Here is a 15116-nt window from a genome sequence, read left to right on the forward strand (position 1 = left end):
AATTAACGTTTTTGGCCAATTTTTCATTATTGTTCGGGCGAAGGATTGAGCTTCAATATGATACCAAGTTTGTTAATTTTTGTTGTTGAAAGTTTTTAGTGGCCACAGAAACACACATACATACATACATACATTTTCGCTTTTATATATATAGACTAGCGGGGGTACCTAGCGTTACCCGGGTGTTTGGAGATGTGTGTTGGGGGGGGGGGTTAGATTAAAACAACCCTGTTAAAAAACCTTAGCCGGGTGTTTGGAGGTGTAAAAGAAAAAAGTTTTAGAAGAGTAAGCTTGAACCCCGCGGAGGTGGAAAGGAAATGGAAAAAAACCCTGCGACCTAACCATCTCGACCACGGGAACAGATGAATTGATAAGTGTTTTAAGTTGACGTTTATAAACCAAAATTAGCAGGTGCGACAACATCAAGTTGCGTGATGTTTGACCTAGTTTTGCGCTGGAAGCTAGTTTCTGTTTTCCCTGCTACGCGGCAATCAAAAAATATCTCGGAAATAGCTTGTAAAAGTCAGGTAAATTAAAGCGAAGTAAACAAAAAACACAAAAAAAAACTAACGTAAGGCAAATGAATGATGTTAAATGTAAAAATTGAAAAAACAAAAAAGAAAACAGAAAAACGAATGTTAAAACTAAAAACAAAAAAGAACATGTGAAAAATGGCTTAAATAAGCCTGTTTCGATATTAAGATTTAAAAAATCGGTGGGTACCCGGATGTTTTTGGGTGTGTGTTTGTACGGTCGGGGGTGGGGGGTGCTAATTAAAACCTAAGAATAAGCGAAGTAAAAAGAAAAAAACAAAAACGAACGTTACGTGAAAAATGGCTTAAATAACACTGGTTCAATAATTAAATTTAAAAAATCAAAAAGAAAAAAAAAGACATCTCACACCATGATCCGAACCCAAAACGTTTATATAATGAAATAACACGCTAACCAACTGAGCTAACGCGACGTACATGAAATTTAGTCAGTTCTTCAAGTATTTAAGCTAAATCAGGTCATGACGTCATCTGACGAATGCGTAGAACCAGTCGTCGTTATGAGAGGACCATTTTTGTTGACACCCCTATTGAAAATTGTCGATTTTGGGGTGAAAAAATTAACTTCTTGGCCAATTTTTCAATATTTTTCGTGCGAAGGATGGAGCTTCAATATGATACAGAGTTTGTGAATTTTTGTCGTGTCTGTCGAAAGTTTTTAGCAGACACGCAAACATACATACATTTTTGCTTTTATACATATAGACTAGCGGCGAAGCCCTGAGGCGAAGTTTGAAAATAAAATCAGCCGGCCAGAATGAGTTAGTGAAAGATGTTTGAATTTATTTAAGTAAGAACCAAATTGACAGGTGTGTGCCCGGAAGTCGTCGAGCGTTACGACGACGTAAGCATTGTTATAAGCGAAGTAAGAAAAAGAAAACATTTTAATTAAGCGGGAGGGGGGGGGGGTAATCAAAACATCGAAAAAAAAACTACTGTAAGGCAAATGAATGATGAAAACAGAAAAACGAAAACGTCAAAAATGGCTTAAATAAGCCTGTTTCGATATTAAAATTTAAAAAATATGTGGGTACCCGGGTGTTTTTGGGTGTGTGGTCAAGGGTGGATAAGCGAAGTAAAAAAAAAAAAAAAAAAACAGAAAAACGAACGTTACATAAAAAAAGGCTTAAATAACACTGGTTTAATATTTAAATTTAAAAAATCGAAAAAAAAAAAAAAAAAAAAAAAAAAGAAAAGACATCTCACACCACGATTCGAACCCAAAAGATAATGAACCAACGCACTAATCAACTGACCTAATGTGACGTACATGAAATTTTTTTCAGTTTTTCAACTATTTAAAGTAAATCAGGTCATGACGTCATCTGGTGCATACATAGAACCACTCGTCGTCACGAGAAGACTGTTTTTGTTGACCCCTCCCTGTTGAAAATTGTCGATTTCAGGGTGAAAAAATTAACGTTTTTCGCCAATTTTTCGATATTTTTAGAGCAAAGGATGGGGCTTCGATATGATATGAAGTTTGTAAACTTTTGTCGTGTCTGTCAAAAGTTTTTAGCAGACACACAAACATACATACATTTTCGCTTTTATATATATGGATTACACATGGCAGCATGATCTTGAACAAGTTCGACCACACAATCCTTAACACTTCTGACGATTTGGCACAACACTGTTGACTCAACACAACTCGATCCCGAACAACACTGTTGATGGACATGACACAATCCCAAACACCGTCGATCAATATGACATGATCCTGAACAACACTGTTGATTGACAAGACATGATCCTGAACAATACAGTCAAATTGACATGTCACGACACAATGCAGTAACACAGAGCAATCTTTTTCAAGCTCCCAAATGACTAATGGGCTTCTTTTTTATAGCTGTTGGGCAAAACTCAATCGTCGCTGAGGGTAGGATGATGTAGCTCATTAATAAACTTTGAAATTGAAAGGTCCCAAGTTCGCTTTTCGCCACAGGTAGGCCCAACTCATACACTGGCACACAATTTTTGTGTGCTACCGTGCACGCTCATCACAGTCTGGGAATGAATAAGTGTACTCTAACCCTGAATTCTATATCATTTTTCTTCTTTCATTATTTTTTAATTTTTATAATTATACATTTTCAAAGAAAAATGCCATCTTGCTTCAATAAAAACCACAAACACTACAACATTACTAGAATAATCAGAACTGCATCCATAGAAGCATTTTTTTTTTTTTAATAAAGTGATCCAAATTTTTTACTTCCAATTTTAATTAAATTCAAACTGCAAAAAACTCAAAAAATTGAAGCAACTTTTGATCAATTTTTGGTGATTTTACTCTAAAAAGTAAACTGTTTGGAGAGTTTTTAACTATTTTAGTGCCCAACACTCTTGAACTTATTAAAAAGGGTCCAAAGATCAAGTTCAATATTTATGAAACCATATTGAGAATGGGTACTGCTACACATAGGAATCAAAGTGAATCATCATGACTGTCCTATAGAAGATGTTTGTTTGTGTTAAACTGATAAGCATTGTCAAATGAGTTGAGCTGTGAAAAATGTCTACACACAACATTATGAAAGAGAGGTTGATGGAAAGACAGTTGGCAGCATTAGGTTCTCCTAGAGTCTATCCTGTTGGTTCAAATCTCAAAAGTAGTAATAAAATGAAAACAGTATTTATTAGTTTGTGAAGTAGGTAATGGCAAGGCTATTAAGATATACATATTTATATTGGATATAGAAACTCGGCTATTTCAGCTGGCATAATATAATCGTTATTTTCCAAACAAACCTGGGCAAAGAATTGTCCAGTTTAGAATGTATGTAAAGAAAAGAGAAAGTGAAAAGTTAAGGTGAAGATGTACTACACGGCATCAAAAAAAGAAAATCTTTTTCTAATTCAGTAAAAATGATGAGAAAAATCAAAATTTGTTAATGAAATCTGAAAAATGGAATAATTAAAATAAGTTACCTCCCCTCATGGTAGTTGAAAAGCTGAAAGGAGAGGTTAGAGTTATCAATTTAAAACTCATCTTGCAGTGTTCTATTATAAATCGAGTGGTTCATATAGCCAAAAAAAGTATTCTTCAATTATTTTACTATTTCAGCTTCCACAGCATTTCAGCCTTCATCATGCATATACTAGTCGATAGAGCAACTATCAAAATAACAAATATATACAATATATATATATATATATATATATATATATATATATTGAGGATAAGTGGGAAAAATAAATACAATCAAATCATCCTGAAGATGTCTTTTGATCAATAAAGATGAAACATTAGCAACCCCAACAAGATAATTTCATTGTTAATTTTATGATGATGATAGTTGTAAAAAGTAAAGATACTTTTTGCACCTGTCATTAACACCTTTTCAAAATCCAAATTATTTTTCTTCATGAAATACTTGTATTCTCTGCTTTCTTTGAATATAATAATTAAGGATGCACTATTAAGCAAATTGGCTGATTACCGATTAATTTTCCTTTGATAATCGTCCGATTACTGATTAGTCAGTTGATTAGCATGTTTTCTAATGTTGATTTATCAGCCAATTTTGTTGTCATAAATGATACTAATATTAAGTTAATTATATTGTAAATAAAGACAAGTTAACTCTCCTTTTTGCTTGCTAGTGAAAATGCACACTCTACAAAGTATTTTTAAATAACAGGCAGGGCATGCTGCTAACACGTAGCCTTTTGTGACTCAACTGAATTTGAGCCAAATAAAGGTAAACATATGGAAAAGTCTCTTCTTTCGCTTCCTATTGAAATAACGTTATTTTGTACTTTAAATCACTGCTAAAGAAAATTATTCCATCTTTCAGTTTTCGCGTTGAGGAATTGCGATCAAATGCAAACTGAAAATAAAGTATCCTCCATCAGTCATCCTCCTGTTCTTCATTTTTAACCCGTGCTACCATTACATATATTTTTCTTATTTTTCTGGTTTAAATAATTTATCTCAAAATATGCATTACTAATTAGATATCAGTCATAATTTAAATATATAAAAAATTAATTAAATATTAACAACTATCAACCATTATGGTAACCAGTTTCTGCTGAGTATTTTGATGTCAATCCCAAGACTAAGAAAAATCTCTAAGTCAGATCAAGAGGTGGCAAAACAGCAAAAACCTTTTGCAACAACTAATAATTTTCTAATATGTTAAACCATCTTAGAAAAGTTCATCCAGAAAAAGCAAAGGTCAGGAAATAAGAAAAGAAAACAATGACATTTCAGCAACAAGTGACAGCAACTATGGACCTCCAGTGAAACACTGGAGGTCCATAGTTACTGTCACTTACATCAATATTGGTTCTCTCCAGAATGTGCTGCTGCCATTGCGCACAGAACTGACTATTTCCATTACTTCCACTGTAATAGATGTAGTGAGACTAAAGCCGCCTTAAAGACTGCCAGCAACCACTGTAAAAGTGTAACAAAGTATGCAAGAGAGTTGTATGCTCAGTCCGTCAAGTCCAAAGTAGCTGGCAAATAGTAAATAGGGTCCTGAATAGACGTATGCTCTATCCCAACCATCATCAATGGACCCAAGATAATCTTGTCAACTCTTTGCAGCTAATTCTGCCCCATGCGATCAGCCCCCCCCCATTTCCTCCTGTGTCTGAAAACATGCTACGCAACATACATCTGAGCATGATGTTACCAAGTTAGTCGAAAAACCTTGATTCCACTAAAGCAACTGGCCCTGACGGCATTCCTATTATAGTGCTCAAAAAGCTTCAACCAGAACTAGCTCCCATACTTACAAAGCTATTTAAGCATTATCTTAAGGAGAATTGCTTCCCAACACCCTGGAAAACCGCATCAGTATGGCCCATATTTAAAAATTCAGGTGATTGACCATCTCCCTATCAATATAGAGAAATCAGTCTCCTGTGCATCATGAGTAAGATGTTGGAATATGTGTTAATTAGAAAAGTAGTCAACCACCGAAGTAACACGCAATATGGTTTCCATTCTGCTAGATCTACAGCAGATGTGCTAATACTTATATCTCACAGGATTAGCGAATCACTATGGAGGCTTTTTTTCCAGAGCAATTGCTCTTGATATATCAAAAGCTTTTGATAGGGTATGGAATAAAGGTTTACTTCAATAGATCTCCAGCTACAGTATAGCTGGAAATGTTTTCTCAATTATTAAATCATTTCTCTCTGATAGGTTCATAAGAGTAGTGGTTCATGGGCAGAAATCAGAAGCTCACAGTATTAATGCCAGAGTCCCTCAGGGGTCCATGCTGAGCCCAACTCTTTCCTGATCATCAATGATCCTCCAAATCACATTTTAAGATCATTTGTAGACATTTATGCTGACAACAGTACCATCTATGCCAACACTTCAAAGGCTGTAAATGACCAAGTTCTCTCCAATTCTCTCCCTCTGATTTTGAGCATGTGGTGCAATGGGGAAAAAGGTGGCTGGTTAATTTTAATGCATCTAAAACCAAGCTTCTATCTTTACATCATCAATGCTCTGTTCCCCGTCTGGAATCAATTGAAATGAATGGCTTTCGTCTTAGAGAGGCTCCATGTTTTGATGAGCTTCTAGGTCTGAACTTTAGTACTGATTTGACTTGGAACACGCACATCAATCCATTGCCAAGGCTGCTGGAAAAATGGTGGGATCTTTCTACCACTCCGGTAGATATCTATCTACCGGAGCGGTAGAAAGATCACTGGTGATGCAATTCTCTACCTGTATAAGAGCCAAGTATGTCCAACGATGGAGTACTGTTGCCACATCTGGGCAGGATAAGCTGCTAGAAGTGCTTATCCTGCCTTGACAGAGTTCAAAATGGACTTTGTAGCCTAGTGAAGGATGCCCTTTTTTTTTTCTTTGCAACTTCTTTCCCATGTTGCGAGCCTCTCTCTGCTTTATTGTTATTTTCATGGCAAGTACTCATCTGAGTGCTAATCTATCGTCTCCCCTAGCCTGACTTCCAAGAAAAATACTTGTCTATCTGAAACTACCATCAATAATTTTTCCTTCTCTTTATCTGTGCCTCAACCTAAATGTAGATTCAATTAACTTTCTTTCTTAGAACTACACGCCTGTGGAACTGTTCCGTTTTCCTGCTTTCAGTTGACTACAATATGGTCATCTTCAAGTCTTGATGAACCATCCCTTAAAGTAATCCAATTTACTAATGAATGTACATGAGTCAATAGGAAAATGTAGCAATCATTAGTAATGGAAACTAATGATTACTACATTTTCCTACTGACTAATGTACACATTCTTCGAGTGGCTTCTGGGCCTTGATAAGTGGTGACTCCTTTGTAAAAAAGAAAATTTGGGATATTAATGAGCACACGTCACAAGTGATCCAATATTTGATAGGAGAAATGATTGCTGCCGATATTCAACCATATTCTGTAAAATCTGACATTATATTTATTATGGTTTATTGTAGAACTTCATCCAAATTATAGTATTTCATTTAAAAAGTAGTTTAGTGAAAAAATAATTTCAGATATATTTACAAAAATAAAAACAAAAATTCAATTGTCTCTTGATGAAATAAGCAGCATTTCTTTAACTACAAAGAATGCTTCCTTTCTGAGTTTGACAAAATACTTTGAACAGTGCAGAGCAGTGCTTAGAGTTACTTTATTCTCTGGTACACACAGGTGCAAGAATAAGTGAAGAATTACAAAATGTTCTGAACAAATATAAAATCTCCAATAAAGTTTTCTTAGTCTTGTGCGAATTAGGACAAATATGTTTGCTAATGTGACTATCATGCTTCATACATTGCAACTCTCAATAAACGACTCATTTTCCCAACAGGCTGTTAAGAAAATCATTACAACTAACAGAAATATAATCTCTCACTCCAGAATGTGCTGCTGCTATTGTGCACAGAAATCACTTTTTCCATTGCTTCCAACGTAATAGATGTATGGAAACTAAAGCCGCTTTCAGGACTGCCAGCAACCATTGTAAGAAAGTAATAAAGAACGCAAGAGAGTTGTATGCTCAGTCCGTCAAGTCCAAAGTAGCTGAGCAGCGTCTTGGTTCCCACCAGTTTTGGCAAATAGCAAACAGAATCATGAACAGAAGCGTGTGCTCTATCCCAACTATCATCAATGGACCTGAGTTAATCTTGTCAGCATCAGACAAAGCGAAAGTCTTTGCCAAGAACTTTGCAGCCAATTCTACTCTTTGCGACCAAGGCCGCCAACCCCCAATATTTCCTCCTGTATCAGAAAACACACTATGTGATATACAAATATCTGTATGTGATGTTGCCAAGCTAATCAAAAACCTTGATTCCAGTAAAGCAACCGGCCCTGACGGTATTCCAATTATAGTACTCAAAAAACTTCAACCAGAACTAGCACCCATACTTACAAAAATGTTTAAACGTTGTCTTAAGGAGAATTGTTTCCCATCACCCTGGAAAATCTCATCAGTATGCCCTGTATTTAAGAATTCAGGTGATCGTTCATCCCCCTCTCAGTACATGCCAATAAGTCTCCTGTGCATCATGAGTAAGTTGCTAGAATCTGTGTTAAATAGAGAAGTAATCAACCATCTCAGCAAAAATAACCTTCTTAGTAACACACAATATGGTTTCCGTTCTGATAGATCTACAACAGATGTGCTTACAGTTATATCTCATAGGATTAGCAAATCTCTCGACAGAGGCAACCTTTCTAGGGCAATTGCTCTTGACATATCAAAGGCCTTTGATAGGGTATGGCATAAAGGTTTACTTCACAAGATCTCTAGCTATGGTATAGCTGGAAATGTCTTCTCAATTATTAAATCATTTCTCTCTGAAGCTCACAGTATAAATGCTGGAGTCCCTCAGGGGTCCATCCTGGGCCCAACTTTTTTCCTGATCTACATTAATGATCTTCCAAATCACATCCTTAACAAAATTCGTAGACATTTTTGCTGACGACACTACCATGGTAGCACATCTAAAACAGTAAACGACCAAGTTCTCTCCGATTCTCTCTCCTCTGATCTTGATCACGTTTTACAATGGGGAAAGGAGTGGCTGGTTACTTTTAATGCATCTTAAACCAAGCATCATCAACGTTCTGATCCCCATCTGGCATCAATTAAAATGAATGGCTCTCGTCTTGGGGAGGCCTCAAGTTTTGACAGGCTTCTGGGCTTGACCTTTACTCCTGATCTTAAATGGAATACGTACATCAAATCTGTTGCCAAGGCCACTGGAAAAATGGTCGGATCCTTCTATCGATCCAGTAGATATCTCACTGCTGATGCAATTCTCTATCTATATAAGAGCCAGATACGTCCAAGGATGGAATACTGTTGCCACATATGGGCAGGAGCTGCTAGAAAAGACTTGTCCTGCCTTGATAGGGTTCAAAATAGACTTTGTGACCTTTTTTCTTCGCTGCAACCTATATATCACAGAAGAGATGTTGCGAGTTTGTCTCTGCTTTATCGTTATTTTCATGGAAAGTGTTCGACTGAGCTTCAATCTATGGTCCCCCCTCGCCAAACTTTCACAAGAAACACTAGACTAGCTGAAAACATTATCAATAATTTTCCACACTCTTTATCTGTGCCTAAACCTAAACATAGATTCCATGACCAAAGCTTCTTTCTTAGAACTGCACGCCTGTGGAATTGTTTTCCTACTTTCCAGCTGTCTATAATATGGTTGTCTTCAAGTCCAACGTGAACAAGTTTCTGATGAGCTGTTCCACTTAAGTTAACAAATTTACCGAACTTCCATTACTATCGATTACTATATTGTCCTTTTGACTACTCTACACTCTTTAACCCTTATCCTTGAGTGGCATATCGGGCTTGATAAGTGGTGACGCCTATGTAAAAAAAAAAAAAATTTAAATGACTCTCCATTAGCAATTAGCAAATTAACTAAACACGGAATCAGCTTAATTTACAAAAACAAACTCATTCAAGATCACACTGGAATTTCAACAAAAAGCTCTCGTAATGTGTTGTTAAGATTCCTACCTTAACAACTTACCAATGGGGACTTGTTTAAAAAAATTGTCCAGTTATTGAATCTATTTGAAGAAATCACCAAAAACGCAAAAAAACAGAACTTCAACCATCTCAATAATAATACCTACAATTTGAGCCCTGAGCTTATTCCTATCAAATCTAATTCTCATATTTCTGACTTTAGTGGAATCCTTACTCCTGTTGAACAATTCCTTGAATCAATGGAAAGAAGACTTTCATCCTATTTAAATAATAAAAACGTGTTTAGTCTCTAGATGCAAGATTCAAATTTAAATTAAAATAAAAATGACATAGAAAACACCATTAAGAATTCTACATCTATTTTTGCCTAATGATAATGGAGCAGAATCAGGATACACTTTTTCAAGCTCTGCTGAGGGTCAAGAAAATCAGAGTGAAAGTAAAACTATTTCTTTTCAAACTTGTTTGATGAATTAGCTTCAAATAAACCTATTCAAGCTTAGAGCAGCTGGAAGTTGTTAAACCTGGAGACTGCAACTTCAAGTACAATAGAAATACCAGAATCATGATCTAACCTCAAAAGGAGTAAATCTCTTATTTATAAGTGCACAAAAGAACTTGACTATTACATAGTTTTACAACTACTCACAAGAGGTGATGATCCATTTCTTCAGTGGTGGAAGAAGACATAGGAGACCTTAGCACTGCTGGCTTTAAAATATTTAAGTGTATCACATTCATCCATGAAAAGTGAGAGGCTCTTTAGTACAGGTGGTAATGTGTATGAACCTACAAGGAACAGACTGTGTCCTGAGAATGAAGAAACTCTAATGTTTCTACATCACAAATTAAGAGTATTTAACTTTAAATAGTGATAAGACTATGAGAGCAGAGGAGGCAGGCAGCTAGAATAGAAGAGGAAGTAGAGCAGCAGCAGGTGCAGAGCAGAGGTAATCATTGCAGCATGAAGACTTAGGACTTCAGCTTATAGTTTATTCACTTACAAATTGGAATTTGTACTTTGCACTTTCTTTTATTCTTATCTAGTTGTTTAATTATATTTAGTTAAGAAATGGAAATTGTACTTTCTAATTTCATTTAATAAAGCAAAAATAGGCAAAAAGCCATAATAGCAGACAGACACTTAGCAAATGCTAAGTTAAATTGGTTGTTATTGTGTTAATATGTCAAAGATATCTGATGAGTCACTTAGCATTGATAAAATTGTTTAAATTTAATAGGAAAGAGAAAAATTAATCGTCCAAGTACTCATAGTAATAATACTTTCCTTTTTAGGCATATAATAGTATAATTTGATGAATAGTCCAAAAACTGCTACATTTCTTCAATATATTATACGAAAATGCCATCTTTTTACTTGAAGCATTTATTAAGCATTTTTATTCCTGTTTTAAGTAAAAACAATGATAGTAAAAAGAGCATAATCTATATATATAAAAGCGAAAATGTGTTTCGCAAAAACTTTCGACATGACATGGATTTTCGCCAAATAGGTATCATTTTCCAGCTCGAATCTTCATCCAACAAATATCGAAAAATTGGCCTAAAACATTAATTCCTAAACTAGCCATTTTTGTACAGGGAGGGGGTAGCAAAAAAACGCCCTCTCATGACAAGATGGCTTCTACACATGCGCAAATGACGTCGGAACATGATTTAGTTTAAATATTAAAAAATAAAACGACCCAATTTCGTCAACGTTCTCTTAGCTCACTTGATTAGAGAGCAGCGTCATTATCTTTAGATTTAGGTTGTAAGTTCAAATCGTGATGTGAGATGTCTTTTTTCTTTTTTCGATTTTTTAAGTTTTAATATTGAAACAGAGTTATTTAAGCCATTTTTCACATTTGTTTTCTTTTTTTTTTTTTTTCTTCAGATTTTTTAAAGCGGTTTTAACATTCGTTTTTCTGTTTTTTTCCATCACATTTGTTTTCTTTTTTTGTTGTTGTTTTTCCGCTTTTAAGAAATTATAACATCGTTCGTTCGCCTTACGTTAGTTTTTTTTTTCTTGATTTTTTTAAAGTTTTAACTTTTTTTTATATATAATATTTATACAGGGTGATTATTTCGCTTGTTCTTTTGTTTTGATTTAGCCCCCAATAGCATACACACCTCTCAACACCCGGGCAATGCCGAGTACCCCGCTAGTAGATAATAAAGGTGAATTATTATGTGTAATCTTTTTATTTTAGAGTTTTAATCTGTACACACACTCTAGAAACATTATTAAAGCATACCTCCCAAATGGCAGGCATTGTCCTTAGAGTTAGGCTCATAGTTTGAAAGGTCCTCACTCGATCGGGCGCCTGAAGATAGAAAACAGTACAAACACAACATTGGAAAAGTTTTTTTTTTTTTTTCATTTTAAATTTTAAAATAAAATCAAGGATGAAGAGAAATAAATATCTGGAAACGAAAAATAAAAACGTGCAGGTTACATCAATGGAACTAAAAGATAAAAGAACTATGTTCCATACATACTGAAGTGATATCAGTGCCTGGTTTTAACCTAATGCTTCAACCCCTAACATGCACGCCTATATGTATTGGAGTGCTTTAGTGGGGTTTTAAAACATAATTCTTGGAAGATTTATCATTTTACCTCAATACTATGAAACCTTGTAATTATTATATATATATTTTTTTAAATATTGGCGGATTTCATTAGGTTTACACAAGGATTGCAAATCAGAAATTGATTTTATGTTTTCATTTTATGATTCCATTTTTGAAGACAAAAATTTTTTGGAAAATCAAAAATATGCCATATCTCTTTTTTATTGAGGTTTGATATTTCTCAATTTAATGTTTAAAGAGAAGATGAAAGAAACATCACAAAATAACTGTATTTTAAAATTTTAAATTCATTTTTTTTAATTCAAAAAATTAAAACAAAACAAAAAAAATTCTACCAATTGCTTTAAAATAAAAAAAAAGTTGGAAAATATTACATTTTGGATCATGCTACTGGCAATTCGCAAGCATTCTCATGAAAAAGAAAACAGAACACATGCAATGAAGGACACTTGTGACATTCTCCATAAGTGAATGACTATATATGGATGATGACTGATATATCAGTGACCGAGGAGGTCAGTCATATATTGTGCACCTGTACTGCTAATTGTCTTGTGGAGAGAGCATGGATCATGTTTTCCACACTTCACTGAAACCAATCCATGTGTGAAAGCTAGTTTGATAATTAGGCTGCCATTCCTGTAATGCAGTATATGAGGTTTGCAATCTGTGAAAAGAAGAAACAATCAAAGGGAGAATAATAAGGAGCTTAACATGAACTGAAAAAACATCTAACATTGCCAGACATTCAAAATCCGAAACGGTATGGACTAGTACATCTTTTCAAGTACATCTGCCACAAGTGTTTGGATTAATTATTAAAACTAATCTAAAAGGAAACATCAAGTAATATTTTTGTTTTGTGAGCACAGAATATTATGCATCAGATGAGAACTTAAGCTCCATCAATAAAAAGAAAAAAATTCAATGTTTGTTGATATATTATTATTAACCACTATTACAAACTGTATTTAGCTGAATATTCAACATATTTGTCAAAAGACCAATTCTAAATAAAAATAGAGACAAGAAAAATCAGTTATACTTTCCACCAGGATACTTTTAGCTAGCACAGATATATGTAAAGATATATTCATAAAATATATATAAAAAAATACATTATTTCTACTTCCTGTCTTAGTCAGACACAAGGTCAGGTGTGGGTTTTGATGTGTTTCTGTGAAACTGGATTCAAATTTGACACACCTAGATTGCCACTTCTCTTTCCCAGAAGGATTTATAAGCTGTATGTTTTCATTATTAAAATCTGAAGTTATTTTAACTTTAAGACCAGCACAAAAGAATCTGTTGTAAAAAAAGTGCTCATTTAACACATAGCTGGCCTCATACATTTCTCAAGTGGATCAAGTTTGTGCTTGAATAAACAACCTGACACTTTTACTAAAATATGTTTTTACAAATGTGTCATACTTTACCATGTTTATGCAAAGGAAGGAGCAATGCCTTAAGAAGCAAAGTGATCCCATATTTGAGCAGTAGCACCAAAAATAATCATTAAAATAAGCCAGTTTTTATGAAATAAAAATGTTAAAAAAAAAAGTGCAGTAAGAAATTGTATTTTTTATTAGTAGGAAAAATAAAAAAAAATTGATGAAGAATTAAGATTTGATATAAGAGAAGCAATTATCAGAAATCAAGAATGATAGTGGATATATTTAAAAATATACTTCAAAGAGAATTGATTAAGTAAAGGTTGTTATAACAAACACAGTTTGTTTAATGTTTACATTAATGTCCATGATAACATTGAATTTTTTTTATTAAAGTTGTGGATAATAAAAGAAATATGGTTGCAGATTAAATGGTTCTCTGCAAGATTGAAACAACCAAAAAGATAATGTCAGTCTGACTGGATATTATAATTTATTATAAAAATTTAGAAGTTTTAAATGTTTTGTTTTTTTATAAATCTATATAATTGTTTTTGCTTACTTGTTTGAATGGAGACTAATTTCCTCTTCCAAAGAAAACGTCCTGTTTTCATTCCACTCTGTCGATTGGTTAGTCAGCAAAGGTTCTGGACGGTGTTTCATAAAATTTGGTATAATAATGAATCTTAAGACCAGAAAAACTACATTAAATATTGTTAACAATCTAGATATTGATCTCAGATGGCTTTCCTCATTTCTGTAATTATTGCAAAATACAATAATTATAAACATGTTTGGTCAATTCTTATGTAATAGATGAAGACATTTTTTAAGCATATTTAGATGTTTGATTTATATAATAAAGAATGAATACAAATAAAAATTTGGATTTAATGAATTTAAGTATATTTTTAAAGAAGAAATAGATTTACTAAATTATTAGTCCAAAGAAAACTCCAAGTTAAATTTGTTGATTGGATGAAAAAAAACAAAAAAAAAAAAAAACTTTTGAAAGATTATCTGGAAGAGTTATGAATTATATGTGCATGCATGCATGCTTCTATATGCTTGTGTGTATGTCTTCTGTGTGCACATGCACTATATATGCACTCGTGCATGTATGCTTTTATTTAATTTTACATATACAAATTATACTACTGTTTCAGTCTAATAATGATGATCATCACACAAGTTAAATTTTGTTAAATTGATTGTTTTTTTTTTTGCTTTTGGGTACCTTTAACCTGGAATAATATATATTAGCAGTGGACCTTGTATTAGTGCTGCCGAAGAGACTTAATTAATCTTGGTTTCAAAAAGAAATCTTGGTTTCATCATTTAGGAAAACTTTTGATGTTCAATTTTTTAGAACTAGCATATTCATGGATGAATATGTTCAAATTTTGTATATTTCTAGGTACTTTTGCATTTAACGAACCAGAAGTAACTCAGCATTTGCTCAACTTTGTCCGGCGCATGATGTCAACAGCCGGATAAAACCGAGCGTTGCCTATAAAATAAAAATAACGCTACAAAATAACTGTAAAATGAAATTGTAAAATGTAGAAACATCCAATAATAAATAAAAAGCAAAAACCTACCGTTCATTTATGTTATTCATTATTA

At 33.7% G+C, this 15116-nt stretch overlaps 1 protein-coding gene across 15 annotated transcripts in view; it reads right to left on the reverse strand.

Moving 5' to 3' along the window:
- Positions 1-15116, reverse strand: part of LOC145260561 (protein Daple-like) — a 322031-nt gene that overhangs the window by 44371 nt on the left and 262544 nt on the right. For 13 of the 15 annotated variants that reach the window (XR_013864328.1, XR_013864325.1, XR_013864323.1 and 10 more), the window contains one exon: positions 11760-11828. The exons of the other annotated variants lie outside the window; for them this stretch is intronic. Coding sequence is in view for 6 of the 13 variants with exons in the window: in XM_080118814.1 (XP_079974940.1) it covers positions 11760-11828 (69 nt within the window). In the remaining 7 variants the exon portion in view is untranslated. The remainder of the gene's footprint in view (positions 1-11759; positions 11829-15116) is intronic. 15 annotated transcript variants of the gene reach the window in all.

Source organism: Euprymna scolopes, chromosome 36, assembly GCF_053919585.1.
Source record: "Euprymna scolopes isolate OS-2025 chromosome 36, ASM5391958v1, whole genome shotgun sequence".
Classification (NCBI taxonomy): domain Eukaryota; kingdom Metazoa; phylum Mollusca; class Cephalopoda; order Sepiida; family Sepiolidae; genus Euprymna; species Euprymna scolopes.